General features: G+C 40.9%; 2 protein-coding genes and 1 non-coding gene across 3 annotated transcripts; 2 read left to right on the forward strand and 1 right to left on the reverse strand.

Moving 5' to 3' along the window:
- Positions 1–725: 725 nt before the first annotated feature.
- Positions 726–7,543, reverse strand: LOC130186666 (uncharacterized). The gene is made up of 3 exons (XM_056403913.1): positions 6,923–7,543; positions 3,229–3,369; positions 726–1,307 (listed from the first exon to the last, which is right to left on the reverse strand). Exons 1-3 carry the CDS (start codon positions 6,990–6,992, stop codon positions 1,120–1,122), a joined length of 399 nt encoding a protein of 132 aa, XP_056259888.1. The 5' UTR covers positions 6,993–7,543; the 3' UTR covers positions 726–1,119.
- A 6,580-nt stretch (positions 7,544–14,123) lies between these two features.
- ddx54 (DEAD (Asp-Glu-Ala-Asp) box polypeptide 54) lies at positions 14,124–21,801 on the forward strand. The gene is made up of 20 exons (XM_056404331.1): positions 14,124–14,383; positions 15,727–15,853; positions 15,996–16,066; positions 16,167–16,355; positions 16,464–16,513; positions 16,611–16,652; positions 16,737–16,832; positions 16,936–17,057; positions 17,222–17,283; positions 17,752–17,883; positions 17,983–18,193; positions 18,309–18,440; positions 18,572–18,793; positions 18,912–18,985; positions 19,089–19,289; positions 19,896–20,038; positions 20,166–20,279; positions 20,409–20,516; positions 20,637–20,773; positions 21,160–21,801. Exons 1-20 carry the CDS (start codon positions 14,264–14,266, stop codon positions 21,420–21,422), a joined length of 2,616 nt encoding a protein of 871 aa, XP_056260306.1. The 5' UTR covers positions 14,124–14,263; the 3' UTR covers positions 21,423–21,801.
- trnac-gca (transfer RNA cysteine (anticodon GCA)) lies at positions 14,526–14,597 on the forward strand. Its single transcript has one exon. It is a non-coding gene; the product is annotated as a tRNA-Cys (tRNA).
- Positions 21,802–24,248: the final 2,447 nt, after the last annotated feature.

The raw sequence follows: 24,248 nt of genomic DNA on the forward strand, positions 1-24,248 counted from the left end.
ACTTTGTGTGCCTGGTACTGGGTAATACACAGTATGTTTTGTACATGGCAGATTTGTGATGTAAAGATCATATACTTTAAGTACATGGCACTAAACTAGTGAAGGCCCCATACTACTGGTGAATATTAGATTTCTTTATATGATGATGATATATCAGCCTACTGGGAATGTTTCATTTCTGTTTTATTCTATTTATTGTATGATGTCCATGTCAAATTTACATATTTTCATATGTACAAGAAAGCACTCTTCCAGTCACTTGTTGAATGATCTCACATATAATCATGTGAAAAGCAAGTAATTGTAGTTATCTCTGATCATGAGTGGTATGGGACATTCATGGTGCATTTTGGAATAAAAGACATAGCAGAGTTCAAAGTGATTTTCTTTTGAAAAATATGAAATAATTTAATATAGCAATTCACAACATTACATGCTTTCACTGTACAATATTTCTCACAGTCATACATAGAACCACATGCAGTGTGCTTTCCCAAGCTCAGCCTGGAGAACTGGACAGCAAACTAAAAAAATATCTTTCATTTTGCAAAGTAAACAGCCTGTGACATCAAAAGAACATACCGCACACAAAGACTTGATCTTGAGAAAGATAATGAACTCCTTAACAGAGACAAGGGATTTATGTCTTACAGTACATGTGGATCTAAGCCTTTACAAAACTGAAGTCAGTGTTTTTTCTGCTTATATGGATGATTTACTGAAAGTTGTTTTTTTTTTTTTTTAATGAACTGACATGTGACTCTAAAGAACATATTCCTTTCTTGGCAACAAAAATGTCCCATAATATCCCATATACTTCAAGCTACATTTGAGAAAGTGGATGTGCACAATGAATTCACTGATGACTGCAAGCTGCTTCATCATTATTTTGACCAAACATATTCACAGGATGATTTTTGCCATTTCTCTGACTGTAAGTCCAAGCTAACAATGTGACAAAAGCTACTATTTCAAGGTGCTCACCTGTAACACCACACTGAGTCAAACTCCCATTCAGCCCTAAACATCAGCAGCAAAGAGAACAGATGAGAGTTTCTCATACAAAATGTTTCTCCCATAGTCCACTCGTGTTAGGTTCTCTTCCAGAATGACTCCGTATCACAACCACATCCTCAGCAGCAAGAGGCTGAACAGTGCACAGATATAGTGGAGTGTGCTTAGGTGCCAGGAGGGGGCGCTGTTACATAGGTCTGAGTCACAGCAGTGGATGCGCACCCCTGGCAGCTCTTGTTGCTGGCAGTGTCTGGATGTGGCACAACCACTGGTCAGGACAATACCCAGGGCCGCTGGAAGGACAGAGGAGGGAAGACAGTCAGTCAGTCAGTCAGCGAAGAGTGACGAGCTGGTGTTTGGCTCAGCAAGAAAGGGAAAAAAAGCACAAGTAAGCACCAAATACTGCAAGTGTGTAATGAGGAAGCCACTTAGAGATCTTAAAGGCACACTCCATAGGATATTTCCTCACAGACGAGATACCAAGACAAATACAATCTGTACTCTGCCCCCCGATTTCTGAATATCTCGTAAAGTCTATATTTAAAAATCTGTAATATCTTTATTTGACTGCAAATACTGAGGGAAAAAAATACAAACAAAGACAGTTTAGCCTCTCCTAAATCCATACTTATCTGAGAGCTGCAAATCCACTGGAGTCTCTCTCCCTTTTGGTTGTCATATAGTCTTGAAGAAAAGCATTGGACTGATAACTGGCATCCAATAATTACTGTATTGCAGCCTGTGTGATATTTTGAGTGTTCTGAGTCCCTGCAGCTAAGAACCAGTGGAATTAAAATGCATAATTTGAATCTGACAACAGCAACACTTGGCATTAGTGAATTATAAATAAATGGAAATCTTTGCCCTACTTCAGCTTCTCTAAACTTTTTTTTTTTTTTTTTTTTTACTGGTCACTCTCTCGCGGTTGATTAGAACCTGACAACATCTAAACGTGACATCCCCAGACAACAGGAGCTCAGCTCACTGGTTGTTGTTCCAAATCCAAGTTGAAAACAAAAGAGTGACCCGTTCTTCTAGGTGAGGGCAGCAGGGCCAACCTAAGAAGATCAGCCTGGCTTCTTCATTACCTCCGCTAAGGAGGTTATGTTTTCACCTATGTTTGTTTGTTTGTTTGTTTGTGTCATTTATGGTGTTGAGATCTATGACTTTGTTCAACGGGGTGAAGATTTGGATAATGAATCGGACCTGGTCGAAGGAAATGTTAGGCCTCGGCAGAGATATGTGCTCTGCCATTCTAGTTTAAATTGTGATGATGATTCTTAGTCTGGCCTTTCTTAACATTGCATCACATAAAGTGCTTATTCATCAAGGCATTTTCTGCCTGTCAGGAGACCTCACTTCAGTTTAGGTTGGAGACCACTGAGATGTGAGAGGACATCGCTCAGGAGAGAAGGACTGATTATGGGTTAAGGACAGATGTCTTGTATATGAGCACAAAAGGAGGCTAGAACTCTAAGACTCTAATGGAACTTCACCAGCATCTGTCTGATTTGGGTTTGGCAGGGTCACATGAAGATTAACAGGCTGACTGGCCACAGATTACTACCAAGACACTGCTTCAAGATTTTGACAAAGTGCTTGTCATACTGTGTCAGACAGGCTGCTGTCAGCCCTTGTCTGAGCCTGTTGTTTCACTGCAAATGGACGAAGGTGCCTCATCAGCCCTTTCAACGCGAGCAGATCCCTGAGACGTCAAGGCAAACAGCTGGATTGTCCACGCTTCCATGGATATCAGCAGAGCTACTCATCTGACCATCACCATCCTGTCATGGATGTCCACATCCTCCATTTGGCTTAACATCAAACAATGAGTGACTTATAATTTACTCAGCAAAGCACACCAAAGTAGGGTTATGTAACCATCCTCGGTGCACGGAGAAATAGAATATTCCCGTCAGCGAACAAAGAACATTTACATGAAAGTATGATTAAAAATGATTATGCCAATGTCCAGTGGCACGCCAGAGTGAATTCATCATTTATTAATCTGCTACCCCATAAATATTCTCCAAATAAGTATCATACACAGATGCATTAGCTCACTGAGAAGAGAAGAGAAGAGAAGAGAAGAGAAGAGAAGAGAAGAGAAGAGAAGAGAAGAGAAGAGAAGAGAAGAGGAGAAGAGAAGAGAAGAGAAGAGAAAGATTTCAGTTCATTAGTCACTCAGTATTGTTCATACAGGGGTTTACTCACTGCTCTCTGTCTTAATGCAGAAACGGTGTTTGAAGCCCTTGTGTGAGTGGGTGCAGGTGATGACCTCTGGGTTGGAGCAGCCCACGTCCACGTACCTCTGGCCCTGGATGATGTTGCAGCCATAGCACTGCAGCCCCTGGACTGCAGGGGAAACACAGTACATGACAACTTGTTTGTGGGTCCAATTCAACATGGCGTGTTTGTGTGACACCACTGGGATACGTAAGCAATAGCATATTCCCTGCTACTTTTGGGCTATGGAAGGATTTAACATATGCAGATCACCTTAATAGAATCATTATTATAAATTAAATGTATGAGCAGAAAAAGGTGGGAAGACACAGCAACACTACGTGTGAGCCTTATCAACACATATATTTGCCTGTATGCACTGCAGGCAGGTTATCTTGAGAGAGTCTGTGGTGACCCCTGATTATTATGAGGGTCACATAAAGTTGCATGCCAATTAGTGCCATTCATAAGCCCTCTCTGTATCTTATCCCAGTTTCAATTCATGACTGATTTGTTGATGCAGTTTGCCTGTTAAACCTTATCTTCAGCAAAATACCATTAAACTGTATAATAATACTAATTTGTTCTCATTCATTTTGAAGACTATTCTTCTTATGTACCCATTGACACATTAAACGACACATTCATTTGACTTAAAATAAAAAAAAATATTTTAAAAAACTGTTTCATCTGAATATAAGACTGCACATAATCTCGCCTTTTTGGATAATTCCACTGTGTGTGTGTGTGTGTGCCTTAACTGCCATACTTTTTTTTTTAAGACTCTTGCTGGTGGTACACTGCTGGCCTGAAATGACCCTCCTTCTTAGCAGTGTTAGTAATGGTGATATTGTTACTACAGAGCTGCAGTTTTCCAAGTTCTGAATTACACCCAAACAGCCTCTTTGACTTTGACTCAAAATCTACATAATTTGCATTGAGTCTGATTCAAATTTGAATGATCTTCTTAGGAAGATGAGAATTAGACTTAAATTGTATCATCATCTTCCTTCTTACTGAAGCTATATGCAGCACTTAAATGGTGCAAATGAGACAACCCTTCAAGCAAAAATACTGCCTTCAGCTGAACCTTCAACTGAAGCCAGTATCTTACATGGTATTTCAAGAGAAGTACATCTCAAAGGCATTAAAAGTCCCTCTCAACATGTCACTGTTCCAACAAGGAACATTGTTCTGGAGTTTGATATTTGCTCTCATCTTGACTTATAACCTCTTCTCTTTTCTTCTCTTCTCTTCTCTTGCGCTTAAGGGTGACTCACCCTGAGTAGTACACCCCATCCCAAGCTGTCTGTCTGCCAGCTCCAGCTTGTGATCTCAAAGCTGTGTCTCTACCACTCAGCACCCTATAAGTGGTAGAAGCTACGGCACAGAGGAGGACTTGAGAGGGACTAAACCAACACGCAGCCAGATAATGCTGTTTACTTTTCCTTATCAACTCATGCCTGAAATGGATAGACTCAGTTAACGTGATCATTTGCCAAAATAGGTTTTATTCCCTGTGCAGTTAAAAGAAGACACACTGGCACACACTGTATCGCAATACAATGGAATTTTAAACGATATCTTTGCAGAAATAAAAATGCTCCAAAGACCGCTTTCATCTCGAGTTCCCTCTCCTCCCATGCCTCTCACTTCCCAAATGTCTAACTCTCTCAAGAAAGTAAGGCTAAGCCTAAACAGAACAAATCCACCGGAGCTTAAAGGGATTATCTGTAAATTCAGACCCCTCACACACCTGTGCCTGACCTCCAAAATCCCACACACACAAGATAGACGATCAGCTTTGGCTGAAACCAATCCTCTCTCTTTATCTGTGCAGCCCTGTGTGGACTCAGAGCGAGGGCAGGGAGCGGACGCGAGCCTCTCGCCACCACTGCTCTGTTAAATAGCCCACAAAAAAGCTCTGATGGAGCTTTCAGGAGCAAACTAATCCCAGGCAAATGCTCTTACAAAAATCACTTTAGAAATCTGCTGGAATCAATGTAAAGCCTCACAGGGACAGAGAGCACATGCCAGCCTTTAGGGGACGTGTCATAGTCCCCGGATAGTCCCCTGTTGGTGATACACTATGCACTGAAAGCTCTCATGAATACTGGAGTATTTCATTAGAGCTGGGGTAATGGTAGTGGAAATGAAAAGCAGCGGAATGGCCATTTACATCTGGAGAACGACCTGATTTAACAATTCACCGAGATGCAATGTTGTTACATGTATGAAACATTGATGAGCAGCCCGGTATGAGCATTTGTCAACATAATGAGGACATACTGGAGAGACATTGGGCTCCCATGGTTCAATGCAATTTATTATGAGTATACACCAAGCTTTCCCACTTTGCACTGCAAATGTTGATTAACTGAATACGTCAAAATGTATTGTGACCTAAATCTGATGTAGTATTTAGTATCAAGTACTGTTTGTTTTGAGCTCATGATGAACTAATCAGCATTTCAACATGGAGCCAATTATATTCATAATTACATGTATTATAGATTTTCTTTGAGAAGCCATTTTTAAAAAAAGGAAAAGGATTTTAAGAAGCATCATAAGAACATTTGGATTTAATTTAGGAAAGGTAATACTGTTTCCCTGTCTTATTATGTTAAAACTGAATGCAGTATGATTACTATAATCAATAAGGATATAATATTTAATAGGTGATAGATATTGTGCAATTATAGTATTAAGGTCATTGTCCTTTGTTGATGTTTTTTGACAGTTATGGTTATATATACAAACACCATCATCTTACTTAGAATCCTATTGAATATTGTATGTTTTAAACCACAGTTGTTGGATTACATTCGGGTGGATTACATCACATGACTATAATATTATTTTATCCTTATCATGAAATACAGAAATAACATTAATCTGGAAATCTGACACTGTTTATAATACACAACAATGGATCTATAGCCAGCTGTTTGTGGACGTTGCCTTATTGGTAAAGGCCATATCATTAATCTGGCCTGGAGCTCACTTCACCCGCTTGTTTGGAGCTGGGATCAGAGGTGATCTGACTCCGACCAAACACTGAGATATGAATCGAGCAAAGCAATATCTCACTGCACAACATCACCCCAGTTTTCCTCATGTTTGGCCCCTCAGTGAAACAAAGGTTGCAGACAAGCCGAGTCAGGTCAATCGTTATTGCTCTACAGGGAAATTTAGTTTGCCACCTATGGATATCATCTATTGTTAGGAGACTTGGATTTGAATTCCCAGGTCAATAACCTGCAGAACAAAGGCATATTTATTGGCGTCACCTTTGAACATAGTCATTCATTATAATGATGTCATCCGTTTTGTTAGTTTTTGTCTGGAACATTCACAGGTTTATTATCTGTAATTCTATTGCTGTGTTAGCATTTTGCAAACATTTAAAGTTGATTTTTCCCCCAATACTTTTACTGTATTTATATTGTATTTATACCCTGGAGTATATATAATATAATACCTGCATTTATTATTGATTACTTTGCCTGCAAAAGGCTGTTGACCATTGTATTTGTGATATCATTAGTGCTAAACCTACTTACAAAGCTACACATGCACATGCACACGCAAACACACACACACACGCAGCCTGTTCATATGCCTCTTTGCACTACAAGATTCTCCATACATTTCACAGACAAAATACATCCTTACCACTTACCTTGTGTCAAGAAGAGTGCCCAAACCAAGATAAATCCAAGCCCATACACCAGCCAGGTATGTAAAGTCATGGATGCAGCACAGTAGTGATGGTCAGTGGTCAGTGCTGGAGGAGAGAGATCCAAAGAGTTCCTCTACTCTCATCTAATAGTCCACCAAAACAGACAGAGGGAGAAATCTAGCAGAGATCCCACTTTCCAAAGCCTGAGCAACCCGACTGTCTCTCTCCACCACAGCCTCAGCGAAGCTCACGCAGTGTGTGAGTGAACTGCCAGTGAGAGTCCAGTGAGAGAGGGAGCCAACCATCCAGACAGTCAGTCAGCTCAGCAGCCAGTCAGGCAAAGAGGCGAGGGGGAGGAAGATAAACCAGCGAAGGAACTAAATAAATGAATGAATGAATGTCTTCCTCAGCGGTCTCCTCACGTCCTGAGAAGGAGAAGCTGGGAGAACTAAGGGTTTGATCACAGAAAAGAAAAAAAAGGATCTCTCATGTCACTTCCTGAAGGAAAAAAAAAAAGAGGAAAGAACCACCTTCTCTCATTACAGAGATGAAAACAAACAGTGTAGCTGTGAGTGTGGTCCTTTTCCAGTTTGGGCAACCACATCAATCAGGATTAATTCCTGATTGATAATCCATTGCTTCTAATAATAGCCCTATCACAATGTGTTAAAAGCCCAGGCACTAAATGGGATGGCACACCAGGGGGGCCAGGTTAGTGTGTATGTGAGCGTGTGCATGTGTGTGCGTCTCAGAGAGGGAGCAATACCAAAGGACACACAAACACACAAACGCATGCACACACTTCCCCAATAGGGCAGGTTATCTGTGCTTGGTGTATCACTGTGCCCGCACACTGGGGAGAAAATTCTATCTAATCAAGAATTAAAGAGTAAATCCTTTCTTAGAGACTGTAATGCCAGAGGATAAGGCAGGCTTTGCAGTAAGCCCTCATTCCCTCCCCACCCAAAGCAACATATGGTCCGGCCTGAGAGATGGCTGCCAATGATCACTGTCATTCATATTAAGACATATTTACAGGGGCAAGTGCAGATCTTTCCACATATGTTTTGATTACGGTGGAATGCAGGATAAGCTTTTTATTCATTAGACCTCATTTCCAAACAAGCAAATGCCTCCTCGAAACCGGGGCCTGCAGTTCACCGTTTTGCTGTGTTCCCGCATGCACATACATGTGCCTCTTTTTATTTGTAAGTGTGTGCAGCTGTGTGTGAGTGGCCTCTCCTCTCTGTGCTTTTTATTCATGAGTCATTGCTTGTGTGTGTGTGTGTGAGAGTGTGTGTGAAAGAAAAACAGGGCGAGAGAAAAGAAATGCCAGCTGTGTGTACTATCTGTGTGAAGCATATGGTAGGTAGAGAGGGTCATGTGGACAGCTGTGTGCGTGTGTGTGTGTGTGTGTGTGTGTGTGTGTGTCTATGAGGGGGTGAGAGAGGAAAAGATGCTGTTTCAACCTTAGCTATAATCAATATTCTTGTGTATGTGTATGTGAACTGTGACTTTAAAGGAGTAGCTTGACATTTCGGGCTTTTCTTGCCGCTCTCGTGTCTGTGCATTAAACATGAAGCTGCAGCCAGAAGACGGTCGAGATTGGAGATCGGCAGAGGAGAAACAGCTACCCCGGTTCCATCCATGTGGTGACAAACTTCACCTACCAGCTCCTTTAAAGCTTACTAATTAACACGTTACATCTCGGTTCATTTCCCAACATCCAGAGATTCCCGTTTTTCACGGACGTGGGGTGATGAATCTGTAATGCCAAATTGTCATATTGCATCAACGCGACGGAACTGAGTGGTGTGAAGCATGAAAGAGCAGTCCTTGTAACAGCCCGAGTGCTGATGTGCACATGCAATTTTTGCCGCGACCTTTTCCGTCTTTCCCCATCTTACAGCCCTTGTTCATTTATATTCTGCTGAGCTGCTTGAGCCTCTGAGTGATAAAGCCATGAAAGAGAGAGTGAGAGAAGGATGGTTTCGAAGGGGGGGAAGAGGAGGTCCGGCGGTACTACAATGATGAAAGTGAGTCTTCCCCAAGCTGCTCCTGACTTATCTTATGACACACAATAGCTGCTTTAAATACCCTTGAAGTCCCCTGCGGTGGCTAGTTTGGAGTGACAGTGACAAGAATAGGGATGCCTACATGGCTTTAAATTCTTGATGAAATTGCAATTAAGACACCAGAAGAAGAAGTGAGCCCGAGGCCGTGCAAGCAACGACCAAAAAGAAAAACAACAAGGATGTGAGGAGGAAATACATGAAAAGTTAATTCTGCTCTGTGGGCTTTAATTCTGGGCATCTGTCACTGCATATAACCCTCCCTTAAAAGTGTAGGGGAGATGAAACTGAAAATGGCCATTAAGTCTCGTGTATTAACCACAGCCCAGCGGGTTCTCTGCAGTGTTAATGAGCAGTAATCCAGCAGTGTTTGACCACAATACTCCACAACATGGAAAGATATTCTACAGGCTATGTGTGGCTACATCAAAACAAAAGTCCAGAAACATGTAGAGCAATGAGGTTTGAGACTTTGATACCCCACCAATTTAACTGGTTGGTTGGAGAAATCCTCGGGGGTCTCTTTTGCTTCCCTCAAGGGACAGTTTTTGTGCTTTTGTCACATGTCCCATGATTATCGCCTTAATGCTGGCACTTGCTGCAAGATTAACCACTGGAGCCTTGAAGGGAAACTGCCTTTTAGCACCCAGAATATCAAGTAATTGAAAGTTTGACCGAATGTATGTGCCTCTGCAGTTTTACACTAAAGGGAGCGCAAAGCCGGATTCTCCTTATACAGCAGAGGAGAAGTCTCAGCACAAGGCTTAACATCAGTTGTGGAAATGTAAGCACTTCAGCATTTTGCTTTATTGCCCTTTGAATTATGGCTCCCAGCATTTTTGCGTATATTCAGGTTTCAGTGTGCTGATTTTCTGCATTAATTTAAAAAATAGCCTACACTGTTTACATTTGAGCAAGTGTAATAATTTTATTTATTTAAAAAAAAAAAACACACAGCACTATATATTTTCTTGCTTTGCATGAATTAAAATATTCAAATTGTAGTTGCTTCCTTGCATGTGTCTAATCAATATAGGAGTGCATAATTCCATAAATGCTCTATATATTTGTGCATGTGATGATCCTCTGAATAAAAAAATCATAGAATTAGTTATCTCCTGTCTTTTTTTTACAGATTGCAATCCAGCCAGTGTCCAAGTAAGACTCACTATTTACTGACCTGATAAGCTACAATACCATGATGGGTGAGTGGAGGGTCCAAAGTAACTACCGGGTGAACATAATTATAAGTCTTCTCAAGCATGTAAGCACTTGCTCCTCTCAGCGTCTTATCGCCCCATGGCATCTTAAGAGGCACGGGTCCAATCAGTGGCCGGGTATTTTGTGCATGGCTGCTCTGTCTCTGTGCCCAGGAGCCTGGGGCTAAAGCCCGGGGCCCTCTCACCATCTGCCGCTGTCACTAAGGGTGGCACTACCTCCTTCACAGTGCCATGCCAGCCCACAGAGCCCAAGACCAGGCTGTGACCCTCTCTTCAACTGCCCCAAGGCCTATACTGTCTTCCTCATCAGGTCACCCACAGCTGCGTGATGCACACTGGTTGTTAAGAACAAATTATAAGGTGTTGTGCACAACCTCGCTGAGTGACAAAATGTTTGAGGATTTGTTTTTTTGCATTTCATAAATCAATACACAGACCTTAGTTTAGACTGTGGATGGTGATTTGTGCATCGGAGTAGTTCTATAGCACCAAAAGCAGAAGTTTTCACAGTTTCAGCATTCACACTAAATCTCACATTTCACAATTCTGATGTAATCATTTCACGGGATGCAACTCCAAAGCTGCTATTTCCTCTCACATGGCCATCCCAAACTTTTTGAGGAGCTGTTATCAGATTTCTGAGATTAATTCGCTCTTTGGATGTACAGAGTCTGGCATGGAAAATCAAACCAGCATTTGGAGGCGTGCTGGAGGGACATGCCTGCCTGATATGCTGCAGCACATCACTCGCAGTACTAATTGGATGTTTGGACTATTTTTAAAAGGTCCACTGAACCCAAGTCCAGCCTTTTAAAGAGCTGGTTGATAAATAATTAAATCGACACAGATAGGATGGAAGAATATTTAACTGCTACCCCCATTTAAAGGCTTAGCTTTACAAACCATCAACTGAATAATCTCTTAATTTAAACATTCCCTTCAATCTCCAAGGCTTAGTGGAAGCATCTGCTACACACACACACACACACACACATACACACACACACACACACTGCTGGAGAACATCTTTATAAAAATCCAACCTGAGACATGCTGACATCTGTTTCTCTAATGACTTTCATTTAGTGCCCATTTAGTCTCTGACTGCCTGGTGAACCAGCGTGTTTGTGCACTAACTAAAGCCATGTCATCACTGAAACAACTTAACGCCACAGATTTTTTTAAAGGTCAGACATTCTGCTGTAAGTTCCCTATAGCTCAGGATGCAGCTTAGCTTGGCCTACATAAATCTATTTATATTTGTCATTTACAGATCTTATCCTCACAGTTTGTGAAATCAATGTCGGGGCTATCGGGGGATTTGTAAGAGGTGGGGGCGTTATTTAGCCATGCTCCCAAAAGGAAAATCAAAACATGCTCCTCCGTTTTCTTTCACATGTAGTCCATGATACGCGTCGAGAGGAACGTTAAAAGCTTTGTTGCATGAATAATGAGCAACATCAGAAAATAAATTGCCTGAACCGCATCGTGTGGAGATGAAGCGGTGAGTCAGGAGCGTGGTTTCAACATGAGAGTTTGACATTACACTAGTGGGTAAACTGAGAGTTAAGACACTGCCAGGAGCTTTGGAGGCTGACCTGATAGCACACTGATGCCAACACCCTGTTTATTTGGATGCCAAGTTTAAACCACCACAACCTTCTCATCCCTGCCAGCTTCATATCTTAATCCCCTCAGGCTTTATCACTTAAATCACCTTTAAGAACAAAAGCGGATCCTATAGGTGGCCTTTCTGCACCTATTGCCTGCGTGCAAACCCCTGCATCCCTCTCAGCTCCCTGAACAGATTTGGCTCCAGGCCACCGCAGCCAAGCTCTGTGAGGGAATATGAATGGCATTAGCTCCAGGCTGTTGCCATGGTGTTGACTTATTTACTGAACATCAGCCCACTGACTTCAAACAGCGCTGCACACGTTTTGGCTGCCATATTAGTGTCAGTGTTATCATCCAAAGGACACATTTCCACTGAGTGGTTTAAAAAAAAAATTAAACTGTGGCTTGTGAGAAACAACTGAAAGTTGTGACCAAATGCAAAAAGTCATGCAAGCTGAAGACATACTGACCAGTAGACAATGGTTATTTTTATCCCCTTTTTCCAACAACAAATCCACACTTTTATATCTTGTTTTTCAAAATATTTTTATTTAAAAATCAGAAGCGAAACATGGTTGAGATCTTTTCCCTGTATTGGCTACTAATGAATAATAAGCTGGGCTGCTGTTTTCTTGAGCAGTGGCTGCTCTCACATTTCAATGAAACCACATGTATGATATGTCACTGACTTTTACCTTTACCCAACTATCAATGTGAAGAAGAAGTAAAAGCACAGATTACCTTTGTCCAAGGACAAAATTTGACAAAATGACTTATCCTAAACCATTTTAGGCTAAATCTGGATGAGCGATGAAGTAAAAAACTCATATTGGATCTCATATTTGATCTCCTTACAGATTCAACTGGTTGTGTAAGACTAATTTTAATTCAAGGCTATGAGGATATTCCTAAAGCTTTTGGAGAGCAATATTTGTGAATGGACAGAAAGCTCTGTTTTGTTATGTCATCAGCAACAGCATGTTGTTATTTGACAAGGAATGACAGAATACAACTTCGTGTTTAATATGCTACTAATTACTTAGTGTGTGTGTATGTAATGAATTTGGCATTTAAAGACAGATTCAGTACACGATGCCTGCTGAAACACAGAGATTCTGTCTGTGAGCTTATATTTGTGCAGTGGACTAAAATCCCTTTTTTTCTTTTTTTTGGGGGGAGAAATCTTGTAGCATATTTCAGGATTCCAGTAGCATAAGTGTGACAGTTGTTGCATGGATGGGTAAGCTTTGCCTGCCGAAGTGTCCTATGCACTCACTTCATGAAAAGTTATGCAACACAAAGAAATGCACTGATTGTTGTTCTGAGCCCCATGGGTTTTGAGTTATATAAATATATAGTCATCATAATTTAGTCATTGGAATAAAGGCATATTAGGGTTAATGCTTTTATGCTTTACTTTTCTCATTTGTACATGCCTGAAGAAATGTTTACCACTTCATGGGTTTCCAGAAGCTAAGATAGACAGACAATAACTGAGATTATTTCTGCAAAATGTGAAACCTAAAAATCTTAATGTCACACTGGAACTGGCAAGACAAGTACTGTCACTAACCCTCTACTTATGAACACGCAATCCTCCTGTTCTCTTGTCTCATCATGCACTGCAGGGCTGTATGTAAATTGTGAATAAATGCAGATAATGGGATTAATAAAGAACATAAATAATTTATTTCACTATAAAGATAAGACAAATTATGCTAATTATGTTATTAGCTTGACTTGTTTTCTTTTTGCAGATACACTATATCACAGAGTTCCGTTTGATGTGCGGTTAAAAGGGGACAGAGAGAAAATGATCATGGCAAGTAAGAAAAGTTTTGTGTCCACTAAGGAAGAGAAATAAAGGGCCAACTGTTATTAAATCAGTACTGGGCTATGTGGCTGTGTGACATCTCGGCATCACAGACATTGCTGCGAAATTAGGGTGCAATTAAGACAGGATGCTGTATTATATATTCTCTCTCATGTGTTAGGTGAAAAGCCAGCCAAACAAATTTTGATGAAATGTTGATTTCTATGGAACTGAATATAAACAAAACATTTTTTTCTGGTTCTATTTGTGCAATAAATGATTTAAAAAGTTTTGTCACTCCATTTTTACAAAAAAAGAGTAAATGCAGTGAACGCTATATTGTTGCAAGTAAGGCGCTGTAAGGAGTTGAAGAGAAATGAAACACCCTACAATATAATCACACTCACACTCCGTTGCAGTAGGTGGCGGTGTTGAGCTTTGGACGGCAAACCAGCAGTCACACAAAAACGGAAGCAGAAGAAGAACCAGAAGAAGCGCACACGTGTTTCCAACATGTCTGCCTACCGTGTTGTTGTGCGTTGAGATTCCATGAGCTGTTTTATTTCTTAATCTACGCAGTAAAGTTATCGACCTCAGGTGAAAACAGCGTTAAAGGTTCAGGATGGCTCAGAGAAAGAAGAAAATGACGAAGAAGAAGAGACACACAGCGGGCAGAGAGCCGGAGGCTGACTCTGACAGCGGGGACTTTGAACTGGCTGCTGAAATTAAGGACGATGATTCTGTAAGGAACAACACTTTAACATAACTTACCCAGCCAACTGCTGTTTGGCTGGTTATCACGTTTGACTTAATTCTGTTAAATAAGACTAGTATTTGTAAGAGGTATGTTACAGGACCGGTTTATATGTATAGTAGTTATAGTTGGGGGTATAGCTCAGTGGTAGAGCATTTGACTGCAGATCAAGAGGTCCCCGGTTCAAATCCGGATGCCCCCTGCATATACTTTAACAAACTTCACATGACACACAATATATAATGGATTATAGATTAGGCACTCATCTTTAACGTATATTACATTACTGAAGTGCTAGTTTACCACCATGTAAGAGAAAGAGAAGCAAGTAAGGGATCATGGGAAAACTTAGATATAGGAACAGATTTTTATATCAGTCTAATGCAACTCAGTCCAATTTTTCTTCCATAAAACCGACTTTTTTTGATGCCTGTAAAGTTGAAGCATAGAGTTTTTGTTGATACTGTCATAATACTGTTAATTAAATTATATGATTTAACACTGAGGTCATGGTGTGTTGTTGTGGTGTTGTACTGGACTGCATTATACTGAAAGGTATTTCTAATATTCTGCCCCTCTCATGCATGTAAATAGGGAGGATAAAAAAAATTAGAAACACCTCTAGGTATGATGTAGCCAAGTGCAACACCACCTTTAAGTATGACCTCAGTATTACCATATAATTGAATTTTCACTTAGTACTGTTTGATGTTATGTCAGGGCAGTTAAAATTGGATGGCCAGAAATGTGAACATGTGCTTGGCAGATTGGGAAAATTAATTATTAATAAATTAATAGATAATGAAAATACTTGTTAGTCACATCTCTAAAGTAATTAAAAAAAACAAAACAAAAAAATATTAATTATTGTTAGCCAACCTAAGTATATATCAATATTTATTTAGCAGGGTTTTCCACTGTGTAGACGTCAACTACATCACCTGAAACAAAGATCTTCTCTGCTAACATCATAATAATGAATACACTGTCATGAAATAAAACATTCACCTTCAGGGAGCAAGAGCACAGGAACTGTTTTGCAATTTGTGTCACTGTTGTTTTTGAATAAGTCATGAGAGCAGATGCATCAAGATGAGCGTGGCTTACCACCTTGGCTAAACAGGTTATTTTGGTAGTACGTGTATCCCCTAATTCATTATTAAAATCTTGCACACTGCATAACATTTATATTAAACAAATAATTAGTTACCCCAAAAGGAAAAAGATTTTTCAACTTGCGTAGAGATTAGGATTCTACATGAATTTGTTTAAGGTGTTGTGTCGTACCTCTGTCATGTTGTTAACATCGTGTTTTCTCATTGGTCTCACAGCCAGGAAGGAAACTGCCGCGGTTCCCTACATCATCAGACCACATGTCAGATGTGGAGCTTGACACCAGGCAGCTGGTCAGAGCCCAAAACAAGAAGAAAAAGAAGTCTGGAGGCTTTCAATCAATGGGTAAGAGCCAGAGAAGAGTGTCCAGATAAGGGCTGCACCTCCACTGGTTACTCACTGCATGTGAATCTTTCTGTTTATATCCATTTGAGCTGAAAAAAATCTTTATTAAATCTTTATTTGACTATATTACATCTGATTTCAGGTCTCAGTTACCCTGTATACAAAGGAGTCATGAAAAAAGGATACAAAGTCCCAACTCCAATCCAAAGAAAGGTCAGTCAGTGCGACTTCACGATCCCGTAATCAAACATTTTTACTGCTAGATGGACAATGTTTCATGCCCAACCCTTCTCTCCCCCCCCCCCGCCTTCAGACTATCCCTGTGATTTTGGATGGCAAGGATATAGTAGCCATGGCCAGGACTGGCAGTGGTAAGACAGCTGCTTTCCTGGTTCCTATGTTTGAGAAGCTGAAAGCCCCTCAAGCCCAAACAGGAGCCAGGGCCCTCATCCTGACCCCCACCAGAGAGTTGGCACTGCAGACCATGAAGTTCACGAAAGAGGTCAGACTGAGCGGAGTGATGAGCGCTTATTGTGCTTTTAGGAGTTCAAGGTGGCTGGTATTATTTATAGTTGAATTAATATGCTTGTTCTTTGTTGTGGTGTTATAGTTGGGAAGATTCACTGGCCTCAAGACTGCCCTGATCCTTGGTGGAGACAGGTACGTGACTCCTGTTACTTTACAGCTTTACTGTTGTACAGTTGTCCTTTTTAAATCTGGAATGAATTTACATTAAACACCCTCTGCTCTTTTCCAGAATGGACGATCAGTTTGCTGCTCTTCACGAAAACCCTGACATGTGAGTGTTTCGTTGTCGTCCTGACTCTTGATGTTGTTTGTGCCCAATCCGTGCACTGTATCTCTAACTCCTTTTCCCCTCCAGAATCATGGGTACCCCCGGTCGTCTCATGCACGTCATCACGCAGATGAACCTGAAGCTGCAGAACGTGGAGTACGTGGTGTTTGATGAGGCTGACAGGTGAGAAGTGGAACCGCTCATTTACATTTGTCATTTTTTCATAACACGGCACAGACTCACGTGCATGTATGCGTTAATGTATCCGTGCTTCTCCTCTGCTCAGGTTGTTTGAAATGGGTTTTGCCGATCAGCTTCAGGAGATCATCCGGAGGCTTCCAGACACCAGACAGACTCTGCTGTTCTCTGCCACTCTGCCCAAACTGCTGGTGGAGTTCGCCAGAGCTGGTGAGATCAACTTTCACATTTTTCATCCTGTCTTTTGTCAGTTCTGTTTTACGCGCATCCATCGTGATTGAAGAGGGTTTTCCAATCTGTTTTGCTCTACATCTCTGGTTCATCTGCATGTTGGTGCTTAAGGCCCAGGCTAACTAAGTTAACCTTTTTCCCAGGTCTGACAGAACCAGTGCTGATTCGTTTGGATGTGGATTCTAAGCTCAGTGACCAGATTAAGGTAAAGACAGGACTTTGCTTATTAAACAAGATAAAACTGGAAATGAATGATTCTGGATTGTTGTTCCCATATAAACTAAGTTTTATGAGAGGGAAAACATGTGTTTTATTCTTTTTACATGGAATAATAAGAATAATGCAGGATGACAAATGTACTTGTTGGAGCAGATTATAATAACATTTAACTGCAAAACTGTGCTATGAGAAACTTCCACTCCATGCATGGTTTTTAAATTTTTTTTTTTTTTAAGTATTGACAAAAACAAAGAAATGGTTTGTATTTTTAGTGCATGCATTTGTTGACGCATTTGAAAACAGCTGATGCCCTCAGGGGTGATCCCCTGTTCATGTAATGAGTGGGACAACTGTAAACAAAACCTTAAGCACACCGTTTACCCAGAAATGACTCATGAATGTGCACGTAAACATCAGAGCTAAATCCTCACTTTGTCACTTCGTCTTTCATCAGCTGTCATTTTTCCATCTGCGCATGGACAACAAGCCGGCAATGCTGCTTCATCTCCTACGGAATGTAGTGAAGCCTCAGGAGCAGACGGTGGTTTTTGTAGCCACCAAGCACCATGTAGAGTATATCAAGGAGGTGAGATACAAACGGAGGAATAACTCGGTCACATCCCTCTCTCTGTGAGGTTTGGGCGAAACCCTAACATAAATCCACCTCTTTTGTTTTGATCTCCAGCTGCTTTCTTCAGAAGGTTTGGAGTGTGCCTACATCTACAGTGCCCTCGATCAGACTGCCAGAAAGATCAACATAGGGAAGTTTGTGCATCGGAAAGCCATGGTGCTAATTGTGACAGATGTCGCTGCTCGTGGTATAGACATCCCCCTGCTGGACAACGTCATCAACTACAACTTCCCTCCTAAGGCCAAGCTCTTCTTGCACAGAGTCGGTGAGTGGCTTATACACAAATTCATATCCCTTTGTTTTTTTTTTATTTAAGATAATTTAATAAGTGATTAGGCTGATTTGAGGCATTAGTATATTCATCTGTCTTTTCCCATCAGGCCGTGTGGGACGTGCTGGTCGCAGCGGCACAGCCTACAGTATGGTTTGTCCAGATGAGATGCCTTTTGTCTACGACCTTCACCTCTTCCTCGGAAGGCCTGTTCAGTTCGCCACAGCTGAACACGCACAAGGTATTGAACTGAGGAATTAACTCTACTACACATCTACTTCCCATCTGAGGCTGCAAGTAGAATCGTAAAAAGTTTATTTATCACTGTCTTCACTATCGCTATCTGCCGTTCAAACCTCCCCTCTCCTGCAGATTCAGAGGGTGTGTTCGGCCGGGTCCCTCAGAGCATCTTGGATGACGAAGGCTCTCATCTCGTCACGGCTCACGAAAATTCCATGGACCTGGAAAACCTGCATCGCGTCTCGGAGAACGCCTACAAGCAGTACCTCAAATCCCGACCAAACCCCTCACCGGAGTCCATCAGACGGGTCAAAAACACAGATCTGTCCATCATGGCTGTCCATCCATTACTCGGTCAGTTTAGAGCTGGATGAACAAAGAGGAGATCAGTGATGAAGATGATGATGATGATGATGATGATGATAATGCTCAGACAGCAGCTGGTAACGGTGTTTAACTGATGTTGTTTCAGGGTCAGGTTTGGAGAAAATGGAACTGGAGCGCCTTCAAATAGTTGATGCCATCAAGGGTTACAAATCCAAGTCGGTGAGTAACAGTAGATAATAATGCAGATATCTCTAGTGCCGCAAGTTCCCGCTAGCCTGGAATGAAACCTTAATTAAAAAATTCTCTTTTCATATTCCTCTAGACTATCTTTGAAATCAACTCCAACAGTAAAACTCAGGCCGGTGAGGTGATGCGCGCCAAACGCTCCAAGGACACACGGTTGGTGGACAAGTTCAGCAAACATAGAGAGGACCTGGCTGCAGACAGCCGCCTGCATCAGCCCGTCAACCCCACCACTGCTGACGATGATGACGGCACAGGCAAGGACGAGGACACTCTAAAGGTTAGAGACTCTCGTGCCTGTGTGGCGTTTTGATTCGAAAACTAAGCATCTACAGTCTGTTTTTCCTTCTAGAACGTGCTCTGCATGTGGCGGGAGCATGTGTGTTTTCTTTAACCGCAGGTGATCGACATTTAGTGTACTGGACTTTACGTGGAAGTAATGTCATTTACCGCTGTCCCACATTCAACAAGGAAAAAAGCTAATTATCAATTCCACGTCAAAAGACTTTTAAAATAAGTTTTCACAATCACAAGTTCTCTTCAACCCAAAAATATTCCATTTATTAACTCATAAGAAAAAGGAAAGTAGCAAATCCACACAAATGAGACGCCAGTATGAGGGAATGTTTTGGCATTTTTGCTTGAAAAATTACTTAAATGATTAATGGAGTAGTAGAAATACTTGATTATTTTCCGGTGACTAATCATTTCACTGCTAAAAGACGCTTTTTTTTAACTGTAAAAAGTTTGCACTCACTTGATGTTGTGTACAGACTTTAATAAGACAGAGCAGCATCTCTCCTGTGTGTCATTTATGACAAATCCTCGTTTTGCCAACCTACAGTAGAAGACTTTAGTCAAGTGTAACACTTCCTGTTTCCACCAGGGGGTGTTCTCTGCAGTGGTAGGTGGAAAGAGAAAAGGCCTTCGGGAAGATGAGGAAGAACGGTCAAAGAGAAGCAGACAGACGGGTAAAGATGAGGAGTATTACATCCCCTACAGACCCAAAGACTTCGAATCTGAGAGAGGGTGAGGCATGAAACATGACTTTTATTTCCTTCTTTTTTTTTTTTTTTAAATGTGTGTAAAAACAGACATGATTCAAATATATTATCTGTGTGTTCTAACCTGTGACTGTTTTTCTGTGTTGTTCTAGGTTAAGTCTCTCCGGAGACGGCACTGCTTTTGAGCAGCAGGCCTCCTCTGCTGTCCTGGACCTCATGGGAGATGAGGGAGACCGGTTGAACCAGCACAAAAAAATAATGAAATGGTGAGCATTTTCAAATCACTCACCCACTCTTAATCTGTCTCTCTCCTCCTCTTTATCGACGTCAGACGCTTCTTATTTTGCCTTTCCGTACCATAACTTAGCATCTCGCTTATCACTTATCACTTCTAGGGACCGTAAGAGGAAACGCTTTGTGACGGACACAGGAAAGGAAGACCAGAGAAAGAAGATTAGAACAGATGTTGGTCAGGTCATCAGTAAGAAGAACAAGAAGAACTTGTATCCTTCCAACAAAATGTCTCTATGTACTTATTTACTGTTACTGCTGCTGTTCCCTCGCACTCTTGACAATATTTGGCTGTGTTGTGGACAGTTTGTCTGACCTTAACGACGTGACAGTTACGAGGAGTGGAAGAAAAAATACAAGGTGGATGATGGAGGATCTGGCTCAGACGGAGAAACTGGAGGAGGAAGAGGAAGAGGAGGAGGACGAGGACGAGGAGGAGGACGAGGACGAGGAGGAGGAGGACGAGGAGGTAGAAGTCACAACTTGAACACTAATAACTAATGAATTGCAGCTGATGGACTGTATATAAGGCTACAAGTTAGCCAGTTAGCTTAGCTTAGCATAAAGAATGGAAACATGAGGAAATAACTATCCTGGCTCCGTCCAGTGGTGACCAATTCCGCCTACCAGCTTCTCTAAAGCTCATTAGTTAACATGTTATATCTCATTGGTAGTTTCTGGTCTTTGTGCTAAGCTAAACTGACATACAGACATGCTTTCATTTCCAAGCAGAAAGTCTCTTACTACATTATAAATCTTTTCTATAAATGTACATGTACCATCAAAAATTACAAGTCATAAATTCTTCTCTTTTTTTTTTTTTCTTCTTTCCTTTCCCTGTCACCCGTGTGTCAGGTCGCGGCCGTGGTCGTCTCGGCCCTAACTACCAGAGCCCCGTGCGACCGCAGCAGACGGCCGGCGGCAGAGGAGTGCGCTCCGAGCTGAAGACGCGCGATCAGATCCTGAAGCAGCGCAAGAAAAGGGACAAGCAGCAGTTCCTGCAGAGCGGAGGGATGAAGAATATCCGTGCCAAGAAAAAACAGTGGCTCGACGAAGTTAAGAAGTCAGGGTTTGGACGGGGCGGACAAAAGAAAGGCAAGATGAAGAAGAGACTGTGAGGATGACGCTGGGCGGGGGGGGTTCTGTAAGAGACTGGAGATCAAGGACACCACGAGGGGCTTAAATGACGAATACAGGTTTTGTCCCGGTCCACCTTGAGTTTCATGCTGGGTTGTGTGATTGTGAATTGCAGGAGGACAAGAGTTGAGAAAAGCATTTCCAAAGATGCAGTTCATCTTTTCCCTTCATAACTTACTGAACTTTATATTTGTCACAGAGTAAGTAAAGAACGATCCACTGAACTGGATTTTCTTTTTTCTTTTTAAAAAAAAAAAAAAAAAGTTTGGCAGAATAATCTTCTTAAATGAGTTTAAGTACTAAAATATGTCTATACACATTATTAACTGATGGTAAAATACAAACGTGAATGAGGCAATATTCTGTGTCATGTCTTTATTTGCAGTTGGTTACACGCTGATCCAACAGACAACCACATCTGAGAAAAACTCCAGCCACATATAGGACGACAATACAGCTCAAATAAAATGGGGTTATATTATCAGAAGCACTGTGGCCTCTGTGTGGTGTTGTGGTGCCCAGTCAGTGTAACCACAAACACCAAAGCCTGTTTGATGTGACTGTCTCAGGCCTTCATGTTTGTCGATATGCCGCCTCTCATTTTTCATCTCCTCTGTAAAGACAATGTTATTGTCCATTAAGTTAATGTTTTTGGTAAAAAGCCTTGAAGCTGCTGGTTCTATACCATCCATAATTACAGGTTTGACATAGAAATTGAAACTTAATCTTTAAATGGTACAATACCGCGCTCTATTGGTGGGAAAGTAGTTCGGCGAGTGTGTCACCAAGTGTCCCAGGAGTTTTCAGGACTGCTTTCTACTCAACACAACTCATGGTAGGTCACTTTCATTGGGAAGAAGAAGAAGAAACTGACATAGCTTATATACGTTAATGTTATAAGATGCAATGTGATTAGCACAATACGTGCCTCAATTTATTAGTATCCAGATTCAGGAAACTGAACCCTACAAAACTGTTAACTTGATTCAGGTGTCAGGTGTCAGTGTCAGTGTCAGACAGTGAGCATTTGGACAGTTGCACCTTTTTTTTTTTCTTCTTCAGAGTCTGTACCTCAGTGCATTCAGTCTGAAAGTAAATAATGGATACTACACTGAAGTGCCAAGTTTCATCTTTGATTTGAAATCTTCGATATTGAAAGAACTATATGTGAGATACAAACCTTTTAACACATAGCGCCCAAAGTTTAGGGATTCAAAGGTAATCGACAAATACACATGAAGTCAAGAAATATATTTTTTTGTTACATTATTTTTTTTTAAATTTTTAAAATTTTTACATCATTTATTTATTTTGTGTTAAGTCTAAGCTTTAATTTAAGTAGGTATACATCAATATAGAGAGAACCTATGTCAGAGATTTCGCCCCAAATAGTCCCACAGAGCCAGGACAACAAAAACGGCAACTGTCCAAATACTTGGAGTCTGAACTCGATAGCCACATTTGTCCTAAATATAGGAATTTAAAAGATAGTTAGACAGACATGTTCAAGAAGAATCTAATATAAGTTTTGTATTAGATAAGTGTTATGATTGAGGCATGAAGAGTTATTGTTATTTCGAGTTTAAATCTTTTTGTATTTTGCTTATGACATGCAATCACTTTTTTATACTGTCTGTTAATAATATTTGATTCATAGCAAGGGCTCATGTTAAAATATGCACCAAGCTTAACCTAAACCAAATTTAATATTCATTGAGAAATACTGTACATTGCAATTGTGTAACTTTCTTTATAACGATAATCTTGGGCTTTGTTAAAAATATCCCCAATATCACACAAGATTTGAGTTTTTTCTGTCATCAATAATGATTTTCTCACATCTGAGAAGCATCACATTCAACTGCTCTCTCTGGCTACATGTCAAATGATCATGTAATTTATTTCCTGCAGAAGATACAGCAGTTGATCATCCAGCAAAGAAGACTTCCCTTATTTCCTCAGCTGCTGAGAAGGTGCAAAACATGACCACATGCACAGCAGCCTCAGAGGAAGGAGCAGCACCACACCAACGAAACAAGTGGCTCAGTCCATCTGGATGTGGTTACGTTGCTGACTGTTTTTTGATGATATGCGTACATGCTATCATAGGTTATTCATGGCCGCAGTTACTCATGGGCCGAGGCTCTTCCTTGAAGATTTGTGCTTCCAGTCGTCTGTGTGAATGCTGCTACAGATGGAAGAAAATGGGTGGTAGGTGGGTAATGTATTTGGTCCAAACACAGCAGAGTCACCATGGAGATTGTCACGGGACACAAACCAGAGCACTGTCATATTTCATAGAAGGGGGATCTTCCAAATAACATCCATTCATAAAGCAGCTAGACTATCCAGGGGGTAGAGCAAATAAAGTTTCAGTCGACTTTGCAGTTCAATAAAAGCCACAACTGTATCAATATTCCCAAAGTAGTCATATGTCTTATTATAGGCATTATTCACCCATTTACATAACTCTTTGCTACTCTGCTACTAATAGCAGAGTAGCAAAGAGTTACTAATATATTACAAAAATAAAGAAATATATATAATATTGTTAATATATTATCAATAACACAAAACAAATTCAAAATTATATCAGCACATATATATTTTTATCATGTAATGTATGTGCATATAGCATACAGTATATATATACAGTATAAAACAATATATAGAGGAATTACAGGTTCATGTATTATGCCTGCATTTGCATGTATGTACATACAGTACATCCCACAGAAGTTCAAAATATAAATAAATGTACAAATATAGTATAATAATAATGGAGTCTGGAGTGAGTACGCACTAAA

This window comes from Seriola aureovittata, chromosome 18, assembly GCF_021018895.1.
Source record: "Seriola aureovittata isolate HTS-2021-v1 ecotype China chromosome 18, ASM2101889v1, whole genome shotgun sequence".
In the NCBI taxonomy this organism is placed as follows: domain Eukaryota; kingdom Metazoa; phylum Chordata; class Actinopteri; order Carangiformes; family Carangidae; genus Seriola; species Seriola aureovittata.